This window comes from Bos indicus x Bos taurus, chromosome 10 (genome assembly GCF_003369695.1).
Source record: "Bos indicus x Bos taurus breed Angus x Brahman F1 hybrid chromosome 10, Bos_hybrid_MaternalHap_v2.0, whole genome shotgun sequence".
NCBI lineage: Eukaryota > Metazoa > Chordata > Mammalia > Artiodactyla > Bovidae > Bos > Bos indicus x Bos taurus.
Genome location: NC_040085.1, coordinates 44,804,573 through 44,825,999, shown reverse-complemented (window position 1 = coordinate 44,825,999; position 21,427 = coordinate 44,804,573). Strand labels below are relative to the sequence as shown.

At 42.8% G+C, this 21,427-nt stretch overlaps 1 protein-coding gene across 1 annotated transcript in view; it reads right to left on the bottom strand.

Moving 5' to 3' along the window:
- The window catches only part of MYO1E (myosin IE), a 222,535-nt gene extending 202,082 nt beyond the window's left edge, over positions 1–20,453 (bottom strand). Inside the window, exon 1 of the mRNA XM_027553869.1 lies at positions 20,080–20,453. Within this exon, the coding sequence (XP_027409670.1) occupies positions 20,080–20,082 (3 nt within the window). The 5' untranslated portion in view covers positions 20,083–20,453. The remainder of the gene's footprint in view (positions 1–20,079) is intronic.
- Positions 20,454–21,427: the final 974 nt, after the last annotated feature.

Genomic DNA, 21,427 nt, shown 5'->3' with positions numbered 1-21,427 from the left:
GAAAGGTGAAAAAGGAGAGTAAAGAAGCTGGATTAAAACTCAACATGTAAAAAACAAAGATCATGGCATCTGGTCCTATCACTTCATGGCAAACAGATGGGAGAAATGTGGAATCAGTGTCAGATTTCATTTTCTTGGGCTCCAAAATCAATGTGGACAGTGACTGCAGCCATGATATTAAGAGATGCTTGCTCCTTGGAAAAATAGCTATGACAAACCTAAACAGTGTATTAACTTTGACAAAGACATCAACTTTGCCCACAAATGTCTGTGTAGTCAAAGCTATGGTTTTTCCAGTAATCATGTATGGATGTGAGAATTGGACCATAAAGAAGGCTGAATACCGAAGAACTGACACTTTCGAACTGTGGTGCTGGAGAAGACTCTTCAGAGTCCCGTGGACAGCAAGGAGATCAAACCAGTCAATCCTAAAAGAAATCAACCCTGAGTACTCACTGGAAAGATTAATGTTGAAGCTCCAATACTTTGGCCACCTGATGCAAAGAGCTAACTCATTGGGAAAGACCCTGATGCTGGGAAAGAGTGACAGCAAGAGAAGGGAGTGACAGAGGTTGAGATGGTTGGATGGCATCACTGACTCAATGGTCATGAGTTTGAGCAAACTCAGAGAGACAGTTAAGGACAGAGAAGCCTGGTGTGCTGCAGATCATGGGGTCGCAAAGAGTGGGATACAGCTTAAGAGACTAAACAACAACAATCTTGCATAACTACAAACGCATTCCAAAATAGCATTATCCTTTATTTGTCCAAGTGATTTATAACATTAAGATCTACTACACAATTTCCCAGCTCTGAAATTCCCAAACTTCAGTTTGCAGGGAAAGAAACCATTTCTTTTCTAAAGAGGTCAGCATACCTAGATTTAACCAAAGTAATGCTCAAAATTCTCCAAGCCAGGCTTCAGCAATACGTAAACCATGAACTTTCTGATGTTCAAGCTGGTTTTAGAAAAGGCAGAGGAACCAGAGATCAAACTGTCAACATCTGCTGGATCATGGAAAAAGCAAGAGGGTTCCAGAAAAACATCTATTTCTGCTTTATTGACTATGCCAAAGCCTTTGACTGTATGGATCACAATAAACTGTGGAAAATTCTGAAAGAGATGGGAATACCAGACCACCTGACCTGCCTCTTGAGAAACCTGTATGCAGGTCAGGAAGCAACAGTTAGAACTGGACATGGAACAAGACTGGTTCCAAATAGGAAAAGGAGTACGTCAAGGCTGTATATTGTCACCCTGCTTATTTAACTTATATGCAGAGTACATCATGAGAAATGCTGGGCTGGAACAAACACAAGCTGGAATCAAGATTGCCAGGAGAAATATCAATAACCTCAGATATGCAGATGACACCACCCTTAAGGCAGAAAGTGAAGAGGAACTAAAAAGCCTCTTGATGAAAGTGAAAGAGGAGAGTGAAAAAGTCGCCTTCAAGCTCAACATTCAGAAAACGAAGATCATGGCATCCGGTTCCCTCACTTCATGGGAAATAGATGGGGAAACAGTGGAAACAGTGTCAGACTTTATTTTTGGGGGCTCCAAAATCACTGTAGATGGTGACTGCAGCCATGAAATTAAAAGATGCTTACTCCTTGGAAGGAAAGTTATGTCCAACCTAGATAGCATATTCAAAAGCAGAGACATTACTTTGCCAACAAAGGTCTGTCTAGTCAAGGCTATGGTTTTTCCTGTGGTCATGTATGGATGTGAGAGTTGGACTGTGAAGAAGGCTGAGCGCCAAAGAATTGATGCTTTTGAACTGTGGTGTTGGAGAAGACTCTTGAGAGTCCCTTGGACTGCAAGGAGATCCAACCAGTCCATTCTGAAGGAGGTCAGCCCTGGGATTTCTTTGGAGGCTGAAACTGCAGTACTTTGGCCACCTCATGCGAAGAGTTGACTCACTGGAAAAGACTCTGATGCTGGGAGGGATTGGGGGCAGGAGGAGAAGGGGACGACAGAGGATGAGATGGCTGGATGGCATCACTGACTCGATGGACATGAGTCTGAGTGAACTCCGGGAGTTGGTGATGGACAGGGAGGCCTGGAGTGCTGCGATTCATGGGGTTGCGAAGAGTCGGACACGACTGAGCAACTGAACTGAACTGAGTGTATTTAAGCTTCTTCAGCATTCAAATTTCCTTTTCCCAAAAGTCAGACTCCACCCTGCATTGACAATGACTCCTGAAATACATTATACAGCTGTGTGACAAACTTAGAAAAATGTATTTACTACATGAACCAGAACAGTTTTACACTTGGAATTCTTTGTCTCAGGTGAAGAGGCAAAGCTTCTCTACATTTCTACATTTTGAAAAGCAAACCACAGCTCTATAAATGCCAGGATAAATATCAGCATTCCCTGGCATGCATTCATCTTTTAACCCCAAAACCAAAGTACGTGAGCCAAGTAGACATAATTACATAAATATCTGGCTCCAAAATAATCTACAGTTTGTTGTACATATATAGTGTATAACTTTTTTTAATTCTCTCCCTTTTTCTCACTTTCCCCACCCTATACCCAGAAAAACTCATATTTAGAGAAAGCCACACCTATCACTAAGGGTGACCAACCTTTCAAAAAAACATTAAGAGCAAACATTTAGAGCCATTTAAACCCCAAGGAAATGCCAGGGCACTGGAAAGTTCTAACCCTCAATGCAAATGAAGCTACTGGAATTTGTAAGGAGCAAAATAAACAAAACAATTAAGCTATTAGCATATCTCCTAGGAGACAATCTGGCCTTCGGAGAAGAGCAAAGCCTGATCCCACTTGGGCAAGGTGAGTGGTTAGTTTGACTACCGAAAAACAAAGGCATTAAATACTCCTCTTTCAACCAGGATAGATAAAACCTTTCTCAAGAAATTTTACATAGCTGAACAAGAAAAACCTTCTTACTGTATGTTAATCTGGCAGTGATCCTTTACATCACCAAAACCTGCCTAACCACTCTCCTGCAACAGTGAAGAAAAGCCCTAAACAGAGGTCACCAGTCACACCTGATATTAAAAGTTTCTGTTTGGAGATGGGAACTTTTCCTTAGAAAGGGGACTGGTGAATTTTGTCCCCATTTCTGGCTGCAGAGTTGCACCAGCCCTTAAGGGGACAAGTTGGGACTGGCTGTGTGGCCTTAGGCAATCACCCCGCCTCTTCTGATCCCAGCTGAAGGAAGGCTGGAATAAAAGGAGTGAGGGTGAGCTGCAGAAGCCCACCCAGCTCCCACTATCCTGTTCTATTAAAAGAAAACACAAAAGGAAGCCCTACTGGTTTTATTTGAGGTGGCTATTTTTATCTTGGAAACACTTCCAGTTTGCAATGAGTTAATCACCTACTTTAAATCACTCATCAATTCAACGGCGCCTGCATCGAGACAACCATTCAACCTCTGTACCATTTTGGCCTAGTGGGAAGTTTGGTTCTATGCAACAAATTCTCTGATGCTGCTTCGTGCCAGATGTCAAGAGTGGTAGTGAAAATATAAAAAATAAGCGTGATGCAGTGGCCCCTCAGGGAGTTTACAGCCCAATGAGACAGAACAATAGGTGTATTTATTGAAATAATATCACTGAAAAATCTCCCATTGGTAGAAAGGCCCCAACTTACCTTGCCTGTCTCATCCATGGAGTTCCTGGTCTGCAAGCCACCCAAATCTCCTCACTCCAAGTGTTCTAACTGGTGATCACAATACATATGTTCCCCGACTCTGTAAGTTACCGGACTTCTTCCCTTCTCTCCTGCCTCATTTTGGAGGTCCCTTCTATACTCTGGAAGGCTTAGAATACCTCACCCATCCACCTGGAGCTGATTGAACATGGAAAACTTATACTCCACAAAGCTCAAAAGGTGCCTATCTGTCTATTTTGTTGGTTGATGAGTTCCAGTACAAAGATTTCATGAGGACAGTCTGAATTTGGAGGCCCTATGAATTTCAAATATCCTCATTCACCCCGTCCTCCAAAACCACCTGCAATTAAAAAAAAAAAAAAAAAAAAGCCTATTGTCTGCTTCAAAATCCTGTTTCAACTCCTTCAATTCCTTCTCCCATCTCCTATCTCTGCCAATTTCTCAAACATCTACACTTAGGAAAATCACTGGTAACCTACACAATAGATGTAGCTTTCTAGAACTATTTTCACAGACTGAAAGAGCTGCAGGGGAAGGCTGTCTGCCCTGGTTTCAACATTATAGCTGGCTGGCGAGTGAAGAAAACCATGCTGATGGGCAGAATGACTCCCCAGCTTTTGGTGAATGAGTGGCTCTCCTTTCAGGTCCCCTTTGAAGCATCTCTCTGCTTCTTCCCCTTTCTGTCCTCACTATTCCATCTTCCAAAGGACATGCTGAATGAAGTGAGGAGTGACACCTACATCAGACAACTTCAGCATTCACACTAAAATCAAAGCTCCAGTGACATTTGAATTGCACGGCTCTTTCATGGATCCCTTCCTCCCCTGTTTCATTACATTAACTGAATGGCTAAGAGCTGCAGTTCACTGGTGTGCAATTTAAGAGTGCTTCACTGTGTTGGCAGTTCTGCACTCTACTTTTGTCCCTCAAGATAAAAGCCTAGGGAGCAGTTTGAACAAATGTATAACTCACAGCAGAAGGAAATGCAAGCATTTCTCCTCCAATACTACACTTAAAAATAGTACTATATACACCAAGTATGTGTGCGTTATGTGCTTAGTCGCTCAGTCGTGTTCGACTCTTGCAACCCCATAGACTGTAGCCTGCCAGGCTCCTCTGTCCATGGGATTCTCCAGGCAAGAATACTGGAGTGGGTTGCCATTCCTTCTCCACGGGATCTTCCCAACCCAGGAATCAAACCTGGGTCTCCTGCACTGCAGGCAGATTATTTACTGACTGAGTTACGAGGGAAGCACTGAGTATCACAAGTCCCAAAATGAAGGTGGAACACAAAGATGAAGAAGAAACAACTCTACCTGAAAAGTGGCTGATCAGAAGGGAAGATTAAATGTCCATAAACAGTCAGGAGATCTTTGCAGATCAACAGTTCTGGGGTTTCGAAGATACCTTCCAACTAGGAGACTCAAGAAGGTAGAAGTGGGGCTGACTTCCAAGGAGATTTTAAACCATTGGGTTGGGGAAGGGGAAGGAACTGATGGCTTCCAGACATTAGCCAGAGAAAGGTGAGATTATCCAAGCCTGCAAGGGGCACAGCAAGTAGCAGAATTTGGCCAGGAAACCTCGGTGAGAGACAAGACAAAAAGGGCAGGTTAAAGCTGAATTGCACAGGTGGAATGCATAGGACTTGGCAGGTGGTAGAATTTTGCAATTCATTACATCTTAGCCTATATAAAACACACCTTTGCCAATGGTCATAAATAGAACTACTGCAAAAACTGAAGATGACTCATAGTCATAGCCCCAAGAGGACAGTGCCTTATTGTCTCTGTAGATGATGCTCATTTCCCACTGGCTGCTGAGTGCTAAACCCTCTTTCTCCTTGGAGGAGGAGGAGAAAGGGTTCCAAGATGGGAGGAGGGTGCTCCCCTTCTTTTGGCAGCCTCAATAATGTGTGCTCATTTATACAGTTTTCACTTGCTTACATTTTCTGCTCTTTGCAACCCTCCTCCTCTCAGGATGCAAGATAGATGGAGAATGTGGTTAGGGCTTGGGGGCAGAGAAGAGAAAGCAAGAAGGAAGAGGCTACCACAACTCCAATTTTTTCCTTACACCCCAAGTGCTAGTCTTATAGAACAGAAACAGAGCACAAAACTCTGCTCCAGAGTCCAGTTACTAGAGTCCAGCAATTTCCTTCTTATGTGTCCTCAATTAGTTAATATTAATTTTATAATAATAATGAATCCTCATCAGGGAAACAATAAGCATTTGAGTGTTTACACTCAAATCATTACACTCAAATGTCAAACCATTATGCCCTTGATTTATATTTGAGGTCTGTACTGGACATATTTCTCTTCATGATCACAAGAGAATATAAAAATCTAATAAAAGACTAACACTGTAACTATTTTTATGCTTTACAACTATTCTGAAAAATCAAATTAGTTGCCAACAAATAATACTGACCATTGTTTCGTGGTAACTTATGTTGGTTTAATCTTAGTCAATTGGGAAAGTATCTCTGGGAATCTTACAAAGTTATTTTAACTCAGTACTTTCAACTTTCCTTCTCTGTAAAGCATTATTACATTAGCTTTTCAAACATTTCCAGTAAAATCAGGTTTAGGAGCAAGATCCTAGACAAGAGACTTGTACTCTAAGGCCACCTCTTCTATTAACTTGCCAAGTGAACTTGGTCAGGCTACTTAAACTCTCTGGACCTTAGAGAGTCATTTGGGTGGGCCATGGAGCACTTTAGGGACTTAAGAATTCTTCTTCCCAGGAAAAGAAGTGCACACATCAATACAGACACAAACTTCAGTGTACAGTTTCCTAGACCCCTCCTCCCTTCTCCTTCAACTCTTTCTGGGACAACTCTCATCTTGATACTCTATGTTTAAAGGTATCTAATTATTGAAAGAAATAATTATTTGCATAGCCAGCACCATGATACAGGTACAGATCAGAAGAAATGAAGTGACAGATAAGCATGAATTGACCCTGAAAATCCTATCTAAATTTAGGTAGTTTCTGAGTAGAGCTAGGATTGTAGAGTGGGAGGCCACCCATGCCCTGCACACCAAAACTATGAATGCTGAGATATCAGCGCCAGATATTCTTGTGGACACAATGAGGCCAAATTTTAAGGAGTCCACCCAGTGACTGGAGATGTCTACATTATTCTGTAAAACAAAGCCCAAAAGAGTGAAAAGAAAGCTACTTACTTTGGTTATGAAATACACCCCTTCTTCCAACCCGAAGAGAAGATAGTACCAAGAGCTGAGAGCTGAGTTTTCCTTTATTTAAATGCCAGTGTGATACAGATAGTTAAGAAGATTGGAATAATTATGTCAAAAAAATCAAGACACCTAGAAGAAACCTATAAACATACAACCTACCAAGACTGGATCACGAAGAAATAGAAAATCTGAACAGATCAATTACTAATGAGATTAAATCAGTAATCCCAAACCTAACAAAAGAATTTCCAAAACCAGATGGCTTTACTGGTGAATTTTACCAAATATTTAAGGAAGAATGAATACCAATCCTTCTCAAATTCTTCTCAAAAATAGAAGAGGAAGGAACACTTCCAAACTCATTTGATAAGGCCAGCATTATGCTAATATATCCTCAACAAAATACTAAAAAACTGAATTCAGTAATATAGGAAAAGAGAATTCCCTGGCAGTCCAGTGGTTAGGACTTGGCACTTTCACTGTTAGGACCTGGGTTCAATCCCTGGGAAACTAAAATCTTGCAAGCTGTGAGAAAAAAAAAAAAAAGATGAAGAAAAAAAAGAAATAATAATAATATATAAAAAGTTGATACACCATGATCAAGTGGGATTTATTCTAGGGATGCAAGGATGGTTCAACATCTGCAAAGCAATCAACGTGATACATCACATTAACAAAGTAGAGAAAGTAAGTTAGGCAATGAATTTTCTCCTCATTTGTGTAGTTAAAATTTTTCCATTGAAAAAGAGAAAAATCAAAGTGAAAGTGTCACAGGTTAATGGATTTTTTTGTTGTTGAAATCTGTGCAGCACAAAGTTAAGTTAATCCTACTCAATTCACAGGTTGTTGAGGCATCCAGATAGCACAGTCTGTGGCACACAGAATAAGGAAGTGACACCAATATGGGTTATTCTGGGAACCATCATATAATCCAGAAGACATGACTTTCATCCAAGACAAAACAAGTATTTTTGTGTGTGAAGAATGTCTTTCTCCACATGGACAACGAAGGGCTGGCCAAAAAGGCAGAATTAGGCAGTGAACAGCATTGTCCCCACCTGTTCCAAACAGTATCGGTCCACTATTATTTCCTATTTCCAACAGGCCATCCAGTCCAGTCTGGTTTGGCATGATGCACTGCTCTCCAAGTCTGGCCTTAATCGTGAAATGTTTATTTTTCACAAAGCTCCCTTTAACAGAAATTTTTTTTTTTATTTTTCATCTTGTTGTTAGTTTCTGCTTTTGCTTTTTTTTTTCAAAAAAGAAATATCAATTTAAAAATCATATTGACGGGCTTCCCCAGTGGTACAGTGGCTAAGAATCCACCTGCCAAGGCAGGGGACACAGGTTCTATTCCTGGTCTGGGAAGATCCCACATGCCTCATGGGCAATTAAAGCCTGTAAGACACAACTACTGAGCTCACACGCTAGAGCCTGGGAGCTGCAACTACGGAGCCCACGTGCTGCAATTACTGACACCCACATGCCTAGCATAGCCTGTGTTCCACAATATAAGAGAAGCCACCACAATGAGAAACCACGCACCAAAACTAGAGTGGCCCCTGCTCGCCACAGCTGGAGAAAGCCCACACAGCAATGAAGACTCAGCACTGCCAAAAATAAACTGTAAAAGAATCATACTGAGGCTCCATAATACAAGTTTGGATTCCTTGTACTTTGGGAAAACAGGGCTTCCCTGGTGGCTCAGCAGTAAAGACTCTGTCTGCCAATGCAAGAGATGAGGGTTTGATCCCTGGGTCAGGAAGATCCTCTGGAGAAGGAAATGGCAACCCACTCCAGTATTCCTGCCTAGGAAATCCCATGGCCAGAGGAGCCTGGTGGGCTACAGCCCACAGGGTCGCAAAGAGTCAGACACAACTTAATGACTAAACAACAACCACAACTCTGGGAAAATAGCAGTGGATGTATCAGGAGCAATGGGGGCTTCTGTCATACACAAGAGTTCAGCAGATCAGCAGGGAAAACTGGATTTGCACTGAATCTATTCCTGCCTCAGTGTATTCACCTGAGACAAGTTAAAAGAAAAAGTGGAAGGCAGGAACAGTATCTGAGCCCCGGGGCAGTCCTCAGCCACACTAACCCTGAGGGTAGCCATGTGACTTGCTTTGGCCAATGAGATAGTATCAACCATGATGCAGGCACAGGTTAAAAAATGCTTGTGCACTGTGACTCACTTTCTCTCTTGCTGTTTCTGGGAAACCTTATGACCACTGCTATGTCAACAAGCCAGGACTAGCCCATTGTGAAAGAGACAGGTAGCCAAGACATCTCCATGGCCCCAGCTGAATCCGGGCTAATTACCTGACATTTGAGTGAGGCCCTCCCAGCTGCTCCATCCCCTGTCAAGCCACCAACTGACCACAGGGAGCTGATAAGCCGATCTAGCCCAGAATTCCCCAGTTGATGCACAAAATCATGAAAAATAATAAACCTTTACTACTACCCAGTTTGGGGTGGTTAATTATATTAAAACTTAGCAGACACACTAAGTTGAAAAGGTGAAAAAGAGACGCTTAAGAAAAGCTGAACATCCTGGGACAAAATTCCTAATGAACTTTACATAACTCAGTGGGACTTACTACTGATTTGACTGTATGTCAGTTGTCATTAAAACAACCTGACGCAGACCCCAAATTGCCTACCCCCTAATACTCACCTCAAGACAAAGTTTGCTAAGACTCTGGGAATGATACTGTATGGGCTTTGGAGGTGTATGAACCTCCTAAAATTAAATGAATTCTATTTATGTAGGTTTTCTTCTTCTTAATTGTAAAAAGATGTTTAACACTATGAGGAATAAAAAAAGTATTTATGCACATACAGTCCAGAATTAATACTATTTTCTACATTTGCTTTATATTTTAATAAAGCAAATAAAACATTTCTAATAATGTTAGTCTACTCACCTCAGTTCTCTTTCCTCCTTCCCCTCTTCTGCAGCTTGAATTTGATATCTTTCTAGTCCAATTTATATTTTTTAAAAAATATACACATAAATATATACATATATGAATATATATCCCCAAATATAGACAGCCTTGTTTTGTGTTCTGAAATTTTTCTTAAATGACTTTACAGGTTATCTTTCTACAATTTGCTTCTTCACTACTTACTACCTTTGTGATATCTATCCATATTGATTCCTTATTATAAATAAGTCACAACATGTGTGCATTTCTCTACTAATGGACATTTAGATTGCTCCTTTTTGTTTGGTTGGGTTTTTATTGTTGTTGCTCTTGTTAGTATAAACACTGTCAGGAAACACGTCAATAGTTTCCAACATAGATTCAGAGGGCCTCAGGACACCCCACATGTTAAGAATCTCTGACAATCTGATGGGAGAAAGGAGAACTGCCATAATTTGGCAGACTTATTTCTACATCAGAGCACTCCCAAGTCTTGGAGGTGCTATCTTTATCATACTCAAAGTAGTTTAATAGATACTTCTTCATTCAAATGCAAAATTTCATGTAGCAAAGGTCCATATCTAATTGAGACACTAAAAACAACCCTAATTTTTTTGTTGTTGAAAATTTTAGATTCAGACAATACTGTCTAAATCATTCTATTGCCAAGTAATACTGTGCTAAATCACTGTCACCATCAACTATCGGTCACACCAATTAAATTACTAAAACGAATAATATGCTATCCTATTTTTTTGTTTGTCATGTACGTAAGGATTCCAGGGCTAAATGTCTTGTGGTTATCTTGTTTCCATTATTTTCTTTTAAAAACAATTTTTTTTCAGTTAGGAATATAGTTGCTTATTTCCCTTATTTTCTACTTTTTAATTCTGATCAGACAGCTTTCCAACATGACTTTCTTTTACTGTTATGCTTGATCCCAGTGTGGTATCATCTAGTCCTCAAACATGGTGACATGCAAACAAGGACATTAAGCAGCTCAGATTTTAAAATGGATTTTAAATCAACCTTGTTTTTCCACGGGAGTACATAAAATAATGAAGTGTTATACAGATATCTGGACCCAGAAATTTCAAATTCAGAGACAATATATTCAATTGCTTTTGAAAAACCATAAAGTTAGCAGACCTGGTTCATTACATGTAAGTGGAATGGTCCTAAACAATTCCCTTTCCCTCACCACAGTTTGGTTTTCTTACTGTCAAATGGCAAAAAAAAAACCATCATTGGTGTAAGAATGAGATGAAATCACCTACAGGAAAGTCTTTTGTGCGACTTCTCTGGTGGTCCAGTGGCTAAGACCTCGAGGTCCCAATGCAGTGGGCCAGGGTTCAATCCTTGGTCAGGGAACTAGATCCCGCATGCCCCAAATAAGACCCAGCACAGCCAAATAAATAATATTTTTAAAAAAGAAAATAAAAAGAGCACCCTTTGTTATCCACTGGTCTATGAGTATCTCAGAAGCAGAGTCAGAGCTTAACTCATCTTTGATTTCCTAGGGTTACCAATGTATTTGATAAGGATTCCTACCTATCAAGCATGTATGCTAACCTCCTATGCAAATACTAGTCTTCTCTACTTTGGGGTTCAAAGCTCCTTGTCTCCAACCACTTGGGTCCTCTGACAGAGGAACTCATAGCTGCCAAGCAGGAGTCAGAGGCCTGAGCACCCACTGCTGTCGCACATTTAAGTGCCAGCATCACAATCTCAAGGGAACACAAATGGTACCCACCTCGGGTCAAGAGCACCAGCCCATCCTGGCTTCAGACTTTAAAACCAAAGAGAACCATAAAGCAGGTTAGGTTTACAGCACTCAGGAGGCTGAGCTGCCCAGCACTGACCAGGGCAGTTCTAATGAGGGCAGGGAGGAACAATCAGCAGTGTATCTGGAAGGCAGGTCTCTGGAGTCAGGACTCAAGTTGGATAATCAGGCGATGTGGGATTCTCAAGCCACCACCAAAATACGACCAATATGCTTACCAAGGAAAAGAATTTATAGTATAAAATAAATGGGAAAATACAGAACACAAATTGTGTATTTGCCCCACAATTAGAACTACATAAAAATGATGTGCCTTTGGATAGTTTGGAAAGAAACCCAAAGACATGAAAATCATTATCTTTAGGGTACTGACATTACAGAGAATTCCTCTAAATTAATTTTTTAATAATCTCTTAAAGTTGATACAGTAATGAATCAAAAATAAAGAACAATCTTCTATCTCCAAGCCGGCTTTTTTGAAGAGCTCCAGAAAGAAAATTACCTAGTCATGCCTAGACTCTAATCCACCACAGTGGTTTGGTGGAGAAATTATTAGGCAGGGATCTGAAAACCTGGATTCTGGCACCAGATTAGCCAAAACTTCTGAGATTTTATGATTATACAGTGAAAGTGAGAAATAGATTTAAGGGCCTAGATCTGATAGAGTGCCTGATGAACTATGGAATGAGGTTCATGACACTGTACAGGAGACAGGGATCAAGACCATCCCCATGGAAAAGAAATGCAAAAAAGCAAAATGGCTGTCTGGGGAGGCCTTACAAATAGCTGTGAAAAGAAGAGAAGCGAAAAGCAAAGGAGAAAAGGAAAGATATAAGCATCTGAATGCAGGGTTCCAAAGAATAGCAAGAAGAGATAAGAAAGCCTTCCTCAGCGATCAATGCAAAGAAATAGAGGAAAACAACAGAATGGGAAAGACTAGAGATCTCTTCAAGAAAATCAGAGATACCAAGGGAACATTTCATGCAAAGATGGGCTCGATAAAGGACAGAAATGGTATGGACCTAACAGAAGCAGAAGATATTAAGAAGAGGTGGCAAGAATACACAGAAGAACTGTACAAAAAAGATCTTCACGACCCAGATAATCACGATGGTGTGATCACTGACCTAGAGCCAGACATCCTGGAATGTGAAGTCAAGTGGGCCTTAGAAAGCATCACTATGAACAAAGCTACTGGAGGTGATGGAATTCCAGTTGAGCTATTTCAAATCCTGAAAGATGATGCTGTGAAAGTGCGGCACTCAATATGCCAGCCAATTTGAAAAACTCAGCAGTGGCCACAGGACTGGAAAAGGTCAGTTTTCATTCCAATCCCAAAGAAAGGCAATGCCAAAGAATGCTCAAACTACCGCACAATTGCACTCATCTCACATGCTAGTAAAGTAATGCTCAAAATTCTCCAAGCCAGGCTTCAGCAGTATGTGAACCGTGAACTTCCTGATGTTCAAGTTGGTTTCAGAAAAGGCAGAGGAACCAGAGATCAAATTGCCAAAATCCGCTGGATCATCAAAAAAGCAAGAGAGTTCCAGAAAAACATCTATTTCTGCTTTATTGACTATGCCAAAGACTTTGACTGTGTGGATCACAATAAACTGTGGAAAATTCTGAAAGAGATGGGAATACCAGACCACCTGATCTGCCTCTTGAGAAATTTGTATGCAGGTCAAGAAGCAACAGTCAGAACTGGACATGGAACAACAGACTGGTTCCAAATAGGAAAAAGTTCGTCAAGGCTGTATATTGTCACCCTGCTTATTTAACTTCTATGCAGAGTACATCATGAGAAACGCTGGGCTGGAAGAAGCACAAGCTGGAATCAAGATTGCCGGGAGAAATATTGATCACCTTGGATATGCAGATGACACCACCCTTATGGCAGAAAGTGAAGAGGAACTCAAAAGCCTCTTGATGAAAGTGAAAGAGGAGAGTGAAAAAGTTGGCTTAAAGATCAACATTCAGAAAACGAAGATCATGGCATCCGGTCCCCTCACTTCATGGGAAATAGATGGGGAAACAGTGGAAACAGTGTCAGACTTTATTTTTCTGGGCTCCAAAATCACTGCAGATGGTGACTGCAGCCATGAAATTAAAAGACGCTTACTCCTTGGAAGGAAAGTTATGACCAACCTAGATAGCATATTCAAAAGCAGAGACATTCCTTTGCCAACAAAGATCCGTCTAGTCAAGGCTATGGTTTTTCCTGTGGTCATGTATGGATGTGAGAGTTGGACTGTGAAGAAGGCTGAGCGCCAAAGAATTGATGCTTTGAACTGTGGTGTTGGAGAAGACTCTTGAGAGTCCCTTGGACTGCAAGGAGATGCAACCAGTCCATTCTGAAGGAGATCAGCCTTGGGATTTCTTTGGAAGGAATGATGCTAAAGCTGAAACTCCAGTATTCTGGCCACCTCATGCGAAGAGTTGACTCATTGGAAAAGATTCTGATGCTGGGAGGGATTGGGGGCAAGAGGAGAAGGGAATGACAGAGGATGAGATGGCTGGATGGCATCACTGACTCGATGGACATGAGTCTCAGGGAACTCCGGGAGTTGGTGATGGACAGGGAGGCCTGGCGTGCTGCGATTCATGGGGTCGCAAAGAGTCGGACACGACTGAGTGACTGAACTGAACTGAACCCCTCTAGATCTTTCTGTGAAGCCAAGCAAAAGAGTTTAGGATAAACTCTTACCACTCTCTTCTGGGCTTTCTACAATGTAAAATTGTAGAAATAGTAGAAAATTTACTTTCGACAATGCATTGTATGATTATAAAGTCACAGGGATGAATTTTTAACAAACACATCAGAACTCAAAATACCCAAGACAGTGTGGCCTCCTTCGGAACAGTTCTTACTGTTCTTACAGTACTAAGGAGGAAGAACCACCTCCTTTCAGGGCCCCAGAGCCTATGTTACCTGATACTGCACATCTCCAGGATCAGTTTATTTGCACTTTGAGGCAGAATGTAATTTCTGGCAACAGCTAAGAGGGACCAAGGTGGGTGATCAGGCTGGACACTAATATTTTAGGTCTTAAAGAAAGTAAAAAATTTTTCTTAAATGACCATTTGGAAATGCCTTAAGCAATGTTCCCACAGTGGCAACTCAGAAAGGAAGATTGACTTTACCCAGATGCATAGTGTCTAAGCCCATGTCCCTATTTTTAGGCACAATCTGTATAAGTAGAACCCGCTCATAGTTCTACTTCTCTGAAGTAAGGTTGTCATAAAGATACGTACAAAAATACTTCACTAAGATGCCCAAAACCTTTCCTCTCTGCCAAAACAAATTCTGAAGTTGAAATTAAAAACACAAAATTTGCTTAACATTATTACAGAATGTGCTTACAAGGCCAAGCTGTTTATTTTTAATACCTTTGGCATTTAACCTTTACCCCTCTATTTGTTCTGTAAATATTAAGTCCCAGCATGTTAAAAAAAAGTAAAATATTAAAATCTGACCATGGAGAAACTCATTTTAATCACATACTCATGAAAACACAAGTTGCTGCATCTTTGTTAAAAAAAAAGATGAGTTGAACTTGGAAAATTACAACTGTACATAATTTCTATATGATCCCTAATAAAGTTCACAATGAAGCTCTGCATTTGTATAGAGGTTTCAAAATATTTCTGCTTTTTGAAGCTGATGAAAAGAGCTTTCTCAAGTTCTTACCAAGTAATGAGAATTGGTCCTGTCCTCATCAGGAAATTCGAGGTACTCTTTAATTTCATCTCACATGAGCTTGTGAAATTAAGTCAAGGGCAAAAGGTTGTATTCCAAGTTATATTTACGAAAATGCTCATTATCTAGCCTCAAGGAGAAACCCGGGCTTCCCAGGTGGCTCAGTGGTAAACAGTCCACCTGCTAAATCAGGAGACGTGGGTTCCATCCCTGGGTCAGGAAGATTCCGTGAAGGAGGAACTGGCAACCCACTCCAGTGGAGAATCCCATGGACAGAGGAGCCTGGCGGGCTACAATCCATAAGGTCGCAGAGTCAAACAGGACTGAGCATGCACACACACACTCAAGGAGAATCCCTGAAACAGACCTTGAATTCATGAGATGCAACAGGGAAAGAAGTGATAAGGGAGGTCCATCACACAATATGGAGATGGTAGTGCCTTTCCATTGGAGAAGGGATTTGAAGTGTTAAGACAACTTACAGCCTCACCACTCATAGCTCTACACAGGTGTTTTTAGCTAGCTCCAAATGGTAGCAGCTGAAGGCAGATTGCCCCTGCCTGATAGCTTAGAGAGTCCACGGGCTGAAAATACCAGGAAACTCCTTTTCTTAAGGGAAATGGAGTGGGAAGGTGCGGATGTGTCAGAAAAAATCTAATGCCTTTATTGGGAATGTGGCTAAAGTTTAGACATTCCCACTGGTAAGTGAATGAAAGGAAGCATGGCGGTTTGTAAGAACACCGCTTTGAGATTTACAACAGAGTGGATACAAACAGCTGACCTGTTTGGCCTCTCAGAGACCATCAGCACACTTTTAAAAACTGGCAGGTCAGGCATAAAAGTCTGGATTTTCAGCTTCTCTTGAAAAAGCAGACAATTTGGTGATGTGGTCAACTGTAACCACAGCCTAGGATCAAGTAATGATATCTCTTCCAATGGGCATACGTTCTATATTCACTCTCCAGAGGCCAGTCTCACCCCATCAAAAACCGTATCCTGGCCTCTGCAGACATTTGAGTTTGCATCCACTGACAAAGCTGAAATCCCCAGCAAAACCGAGGAGGAAGTGGCTTTCAGCTTCTGCAACAGCCTGCTTCCTCCACTTCTCCATCCCCTCCATCCACGGCCCCACTGGGCAGCCAAGTATTTCCTACTAGGCAGGCCCACCCACAGAAGCCTGTAGACAATGTCCTGCATCCACTCTTGCCCTAACCCTCTACCTCCATCAAAACTTTTCTGGGGACTTTCCTGGTGATCCAGTGGTTAAGACTCCACACTTCCACTGCATGGGATGCTGGTTCAATCCCTGGCCAGGGAACTAAGATCCTACATGATGCATGGTGCAGCCAAAAAAAAAAAAACAAAAAACCACTTTTCTGGGCTTCATTCCATTCCTTTCTGTTTTTGTTTTTTTGTGTGTGTTGTATTTCTTTGGCTGGGAGGCTACAAGAAATCTGATAAACTAATCAGTGGGAATGGACTAGGTTACCTTCCCAGAAAATATGTTTAGAATGGATTCCAGGCTTTCTAAATGTCAAACATGCCATGGCTTCACTCAAAATAACTTACCTAACTTGTAGTCAGCTTCATCAGATTTCAAGGTTCATAAGTGTATTCCTATGTATTTTTATATAATGTCTGCAATTTATTCACAAGTAATACGCAAGCAAAGAGAAGGGACCGTATCCTAAACATATTCAGAGTGATGGCCAATTCAGATGCACTTAAATATGTCAGTATATCTAAGTCACAAAAGCCTTACGAATCATAGCTTCTAGCTCTGAAGTACACAGCAGAGGCACACACGTGGGTCAGGTTCATTAGACAGTCCAAACTCGTCATGGCCACAAAAGCAGAACTTCCTTTGTGGCTGATGATAAAGCCAGATTCTACAAAGGAAATCTTAGATGGGTATTTTGATTAAAGTCAAAGGAGACTGTTGTGCCCTCTTAACCAATGTGTACAAAATTAGAGACATGCAGAGATTTTTTTGGTGTTTTTCTTCTTTTTCCCTATTCAAGTCACCTAAGAAAAAAAGAAACAAATTTGCTATTGCCTGGTACTGTTCTTGGTTCTCCAAAGATGGAGAAAAGTGTCCCAAAGTGAGGTTTCAGGAGGAAGATATGAGGTAAATAAGCTGTATACTTTGTTCATGAATCAGAAAATGGCACTCTCCCTATGACTTACAACTGAGTGAGCCTTGGGAGGGTCTTGGGTACAGGTGGAGAGCCTTCCTAATGTGCCACCAGATTTCCTAAGATATCTGAGAGAGAGGGAGAGAGGGAGAAAATCCACAGTACAGGTGCCAAGCTCCTGGTCAATTATACTCTCCCTAACACTGAGCCACACCCACTGGAGGCAATGTCTTCTCTTCCTGTTTTAAGCAGCTGAGGGATGCAGCTGGGCAGACAGATGTGAAACACAAATCAATGCCTCATTTAGCTGGAAGGGGGTCTTACATAAATAGTAAACATAATAACTAAAGTTTCTCACTATTGAAGCTGCCTATGCTCTGTTCTAAGGCAACTTCACAAATCTAGTGCACAGACTTAATTTTGCAAGCCAGTGAAGAAATGATTCATTTCATTTTTGCCATAATTTCTAGATCCAGTAGATGGAGTGACTGATGGCACAGCTCCTATTTCAGGGCAGCCAGCTGTGTGAGCTTTTCCGTCAGGGTATCGTGGCCTCAGCAACCATATCTGATGCACTGATAGTCTCCCGGCGCCCTACAGTACTGCCATCTGCGCTGTTGGCAGGGAACGCATCAATAGGTAAGTCACACCCCATCCTTTTCAACTGACACCCTACACACTCTGGAAACAATTCTTCCTTAGAACATGTTTCTTCTGCATCCACTTCAACATCCACCTATTTCAACAGCAATGGACTGAATTGAGCGACGAGTTTCCAAGGTCCCTAGAAAATGCATCCTACAACAGGTGACTCAGACAGTAAAGAATCCACCTGCAATCCAGAAAACCTGGGTTCGATCCCTGGGTCCGGAAGATCCCCTCAAGAAGGGAATGGTTGGTTGCTCACTCCAGTATTCCTGCCTGGAGAATTCCACGGACATAGGAACCTGGGGAGTGGGCTACGGTCCATGGGGTCACAAAGAGTGGGACATGGTTGAGTGACTAAGCACACACACACACAGTACTTTTTAGCCTCTACAGCATGAAAAATGAGTCAACTAAGGTAAAGTTAATTTTCTCAAGGTACCACTCAACTATTTAAATTCAGTAAGATTCTTTAAGCTCTTGACATAAAACACATTGATTTCTCTTTTCTTTTTTTTTTGGAAATATTTAACCATGGAAAATAATTATAGCAATTCTAAAGTACTAAGATTCATACTCCTTAAATTTAAGTAGCCAATTAGGCTGTGGCCCAATTTAGGTATCTCCACCCTAACACACAGTTTAAGTAAATGGTTCTCTATAAAGGTTCCAAAAATAATGTGGGGTGGGCTGACTTCTTAAACCCTGAAACTGAAAGGGAAATTTTATTTACAGGTAAAGTATCCTCTTAGGTAGAAGCAAGGGTGACATAACTTTGGACTAAGTGAAAAAAAAAAAAAGTTTTGGTCAAGGGTGCCCCTTTAAAGATTTTTGTGCGTTTGTTTTTAATCATTCTTTTGAATAAATACAGCACTGGATCAAGTGCTCCTTTTAGTTGTAAGTTTCTATGTGCCTTTGCTAATTTTCCCCAGCTCCTGCAGGATAGAGATTTTTAAATTAGTGCTGCACGGGTTATCATTTTTACTTAGCGCCACTTTCACAGTCACTTAAAAAAAAAAAAAAAAAACCAGAAGAGGATCAGCGGAGTCCTAAGTCGGATTAGTTGAAAAGAAGCAAGTGTGGAAACTATGAAGCCTTGGGGTAGAACTTCCCCCCTCCCCTCCGCTGATGGACTGCCAATCTCTTCAAAATAGAGCCCTTGCTTTTGTGCTTTGGAAAGAAAAGTACACACCACGCCAAAGCCCAAGGGATGTGGCTAAGGTTATGGGGGGCGGGGTAGTCGAAGCGGGAGGTTAGGGGGTAGAGGAAAAGTCAGAAACGAGTCAGAAAAAGAGCCAGCCACTTCCATCAATTTCCCAAGTACCGAAGGAAAAAGAACAAAAAACTCGACTTCCTCCCCTGCGAACCGTCTGCTGTACACCCGAAAAGTGCCAGCCACCTCGCACTTGGAGAAAGGGGAGGGTGGTGTTTACTCGGCCTTTTTGGTGCAAAGACCCTCCGGGCCGGCGCGCAGGAGAGCTCAGGCCGGCGCGGCTCTCAGCTGCCCCGAGGCACCTTCGCCCGCAGCCGCCTGCCCACCGCCAGGTGCTCGCCCTACCTGGCGCCCCGCTGCCTTTGTGCGGCCGCGTCGCCCCCGCCGGCGCGCGGATGCCAGGGGGACAACTGCGGCGCTGCCGGGCGGCCGGGGAGAAGCGGGGTCCGTGGCGCCGGTGCCGCGGGCGGCCGCTCCTACCTTCCCAGCCCGGAGAAAGGGATGCCCATCCCCTCCCTGGGGGCCGTGCCCCTGAACGCGGATCTCCCCAGCTTCCGACAGCTGGCAGCCATAGCCAACCAGCCTCGAAAAGTTTGGCGACGCCGAAAGCCGACTTGAAAGAAAGTTTTCCTTGGCCCCCCACTCCCTCTCCCCCAGCCCGGGTGGAGGAAAAGCGGCAGGAAATCAGGACTCGCGACGTGCCGACTCCGGCGTCCACCTTCTCCACTCCCGGCCTCGGCAGCGCGCCCAAGGTGGGTGCCCCGCGCCCGGGCTTCCCGCCCCATCCCCGGGTCCGGCGTCCCGGGACGCCGCGCGGCCAACTCACCATGGTGACTCGAGCCGCGGTCGCGCCTCTGCCGTGTCCGGCTGCCGGGGAGCTGGGGCTGGAACGCAGTCCTGGGCGAACTTCAAAAGTTGGTTCCCTTCGCCAAAAACAGGCTCTCGACAACCCAAGCACTCACAAGAACCAATGGGAACCCTGGAGGGACTCCATCCAGGCGGGATCGGCGGCGGTAGGTGAAGGCGAGCAGGAGGCTGCTTAGCAGGCGGGACGCATACTGCGGAGGACCAGGGTCCACCCGAACCCGGCGCTCGCCGCCCCGCCTAGGTGAGTGCAATGCTCTCCGCGCGTCCCACGAGCTGCCCTGCCGTGCTCCTCTTTCTTCGGCCACTTACTCCGTACTCCTCTGGCTGAGCCTCGGCTCTGGCAGGGCAATCTGTCCATAAATGGAGAATTCAGCTCTGGCCTGACCAATCAGGGTTTGTTTTCACAGCGTCACTCCTCAGGGAAACCGTAGTAGCCAACAAGCTTGGAGCTGTTGGAGTTTCCAAAGACCTCTGGATCCTGTAGTCCTCCTCCACGCCAGTCTCCAAAAAGCGCTGCTGACCTGGCTCGCTGCCTCTTGCAATCCCTGAACTGGTAAGAAGAAAACCACTCTGTGAAAGAGAAGTAAACTGGAAAACTTTTTTTTTTAACGCTAAAGTTAGAGTAAGTGTAGCTGAAGTGTATTTTTTTTTCCCATAGCTTTTTTTTTGTTTAAGAAGAAGGAAATATTTTATCAGCATAAAAGATCAGAGTCATGGCAGCAGCCCAAAGGAAATCCTTTTTCTTTCCAACGTCTGGATTGTGAGGAAAGTCAAAAATATCGTTTCCCCCACCCTTTCTTTCACCTGAATTTCCTTGGAAAACAAAGGAAGGCTTTTTAAGGGGGAAGAGAGGAAGGGGCGTTTTTGATGGGGAAGAAATTGCACGCGCACTAAGCCCAAGGACAGGGGAGAGGCGTGGGAAGAACGCCCACCCAATCTCAGGCAGCACAGATCTGCTGATGCGAGTTTGCCTTACAATCAAGAAATCAGGTGGGCAGTGAGGAGACGATTGGGGTGGGGAAAAAGCAGAATCCTGAAATAAATTAGAGAAGCTGATGTTGTTTTCAGGGTTCAGGAAGTAAACATGCTGGGTCATAACAAGATAGTCCTCTCTGGATCTGTGGTAGGTAAGATTTGAAAACTTCTGGGCACAGAAAAACTACCAAGCATAATGATTAATTGTGATTTCCTTTATGAACTTTGGTGGTAACCCTTCACTTGAATAAAGGATCCTCCAGTAGGAAGGGATGTTAAAAATCCTCTTGTCTGGAATGGGTAAACAAAATGTAGTATATCCACAGAATAGA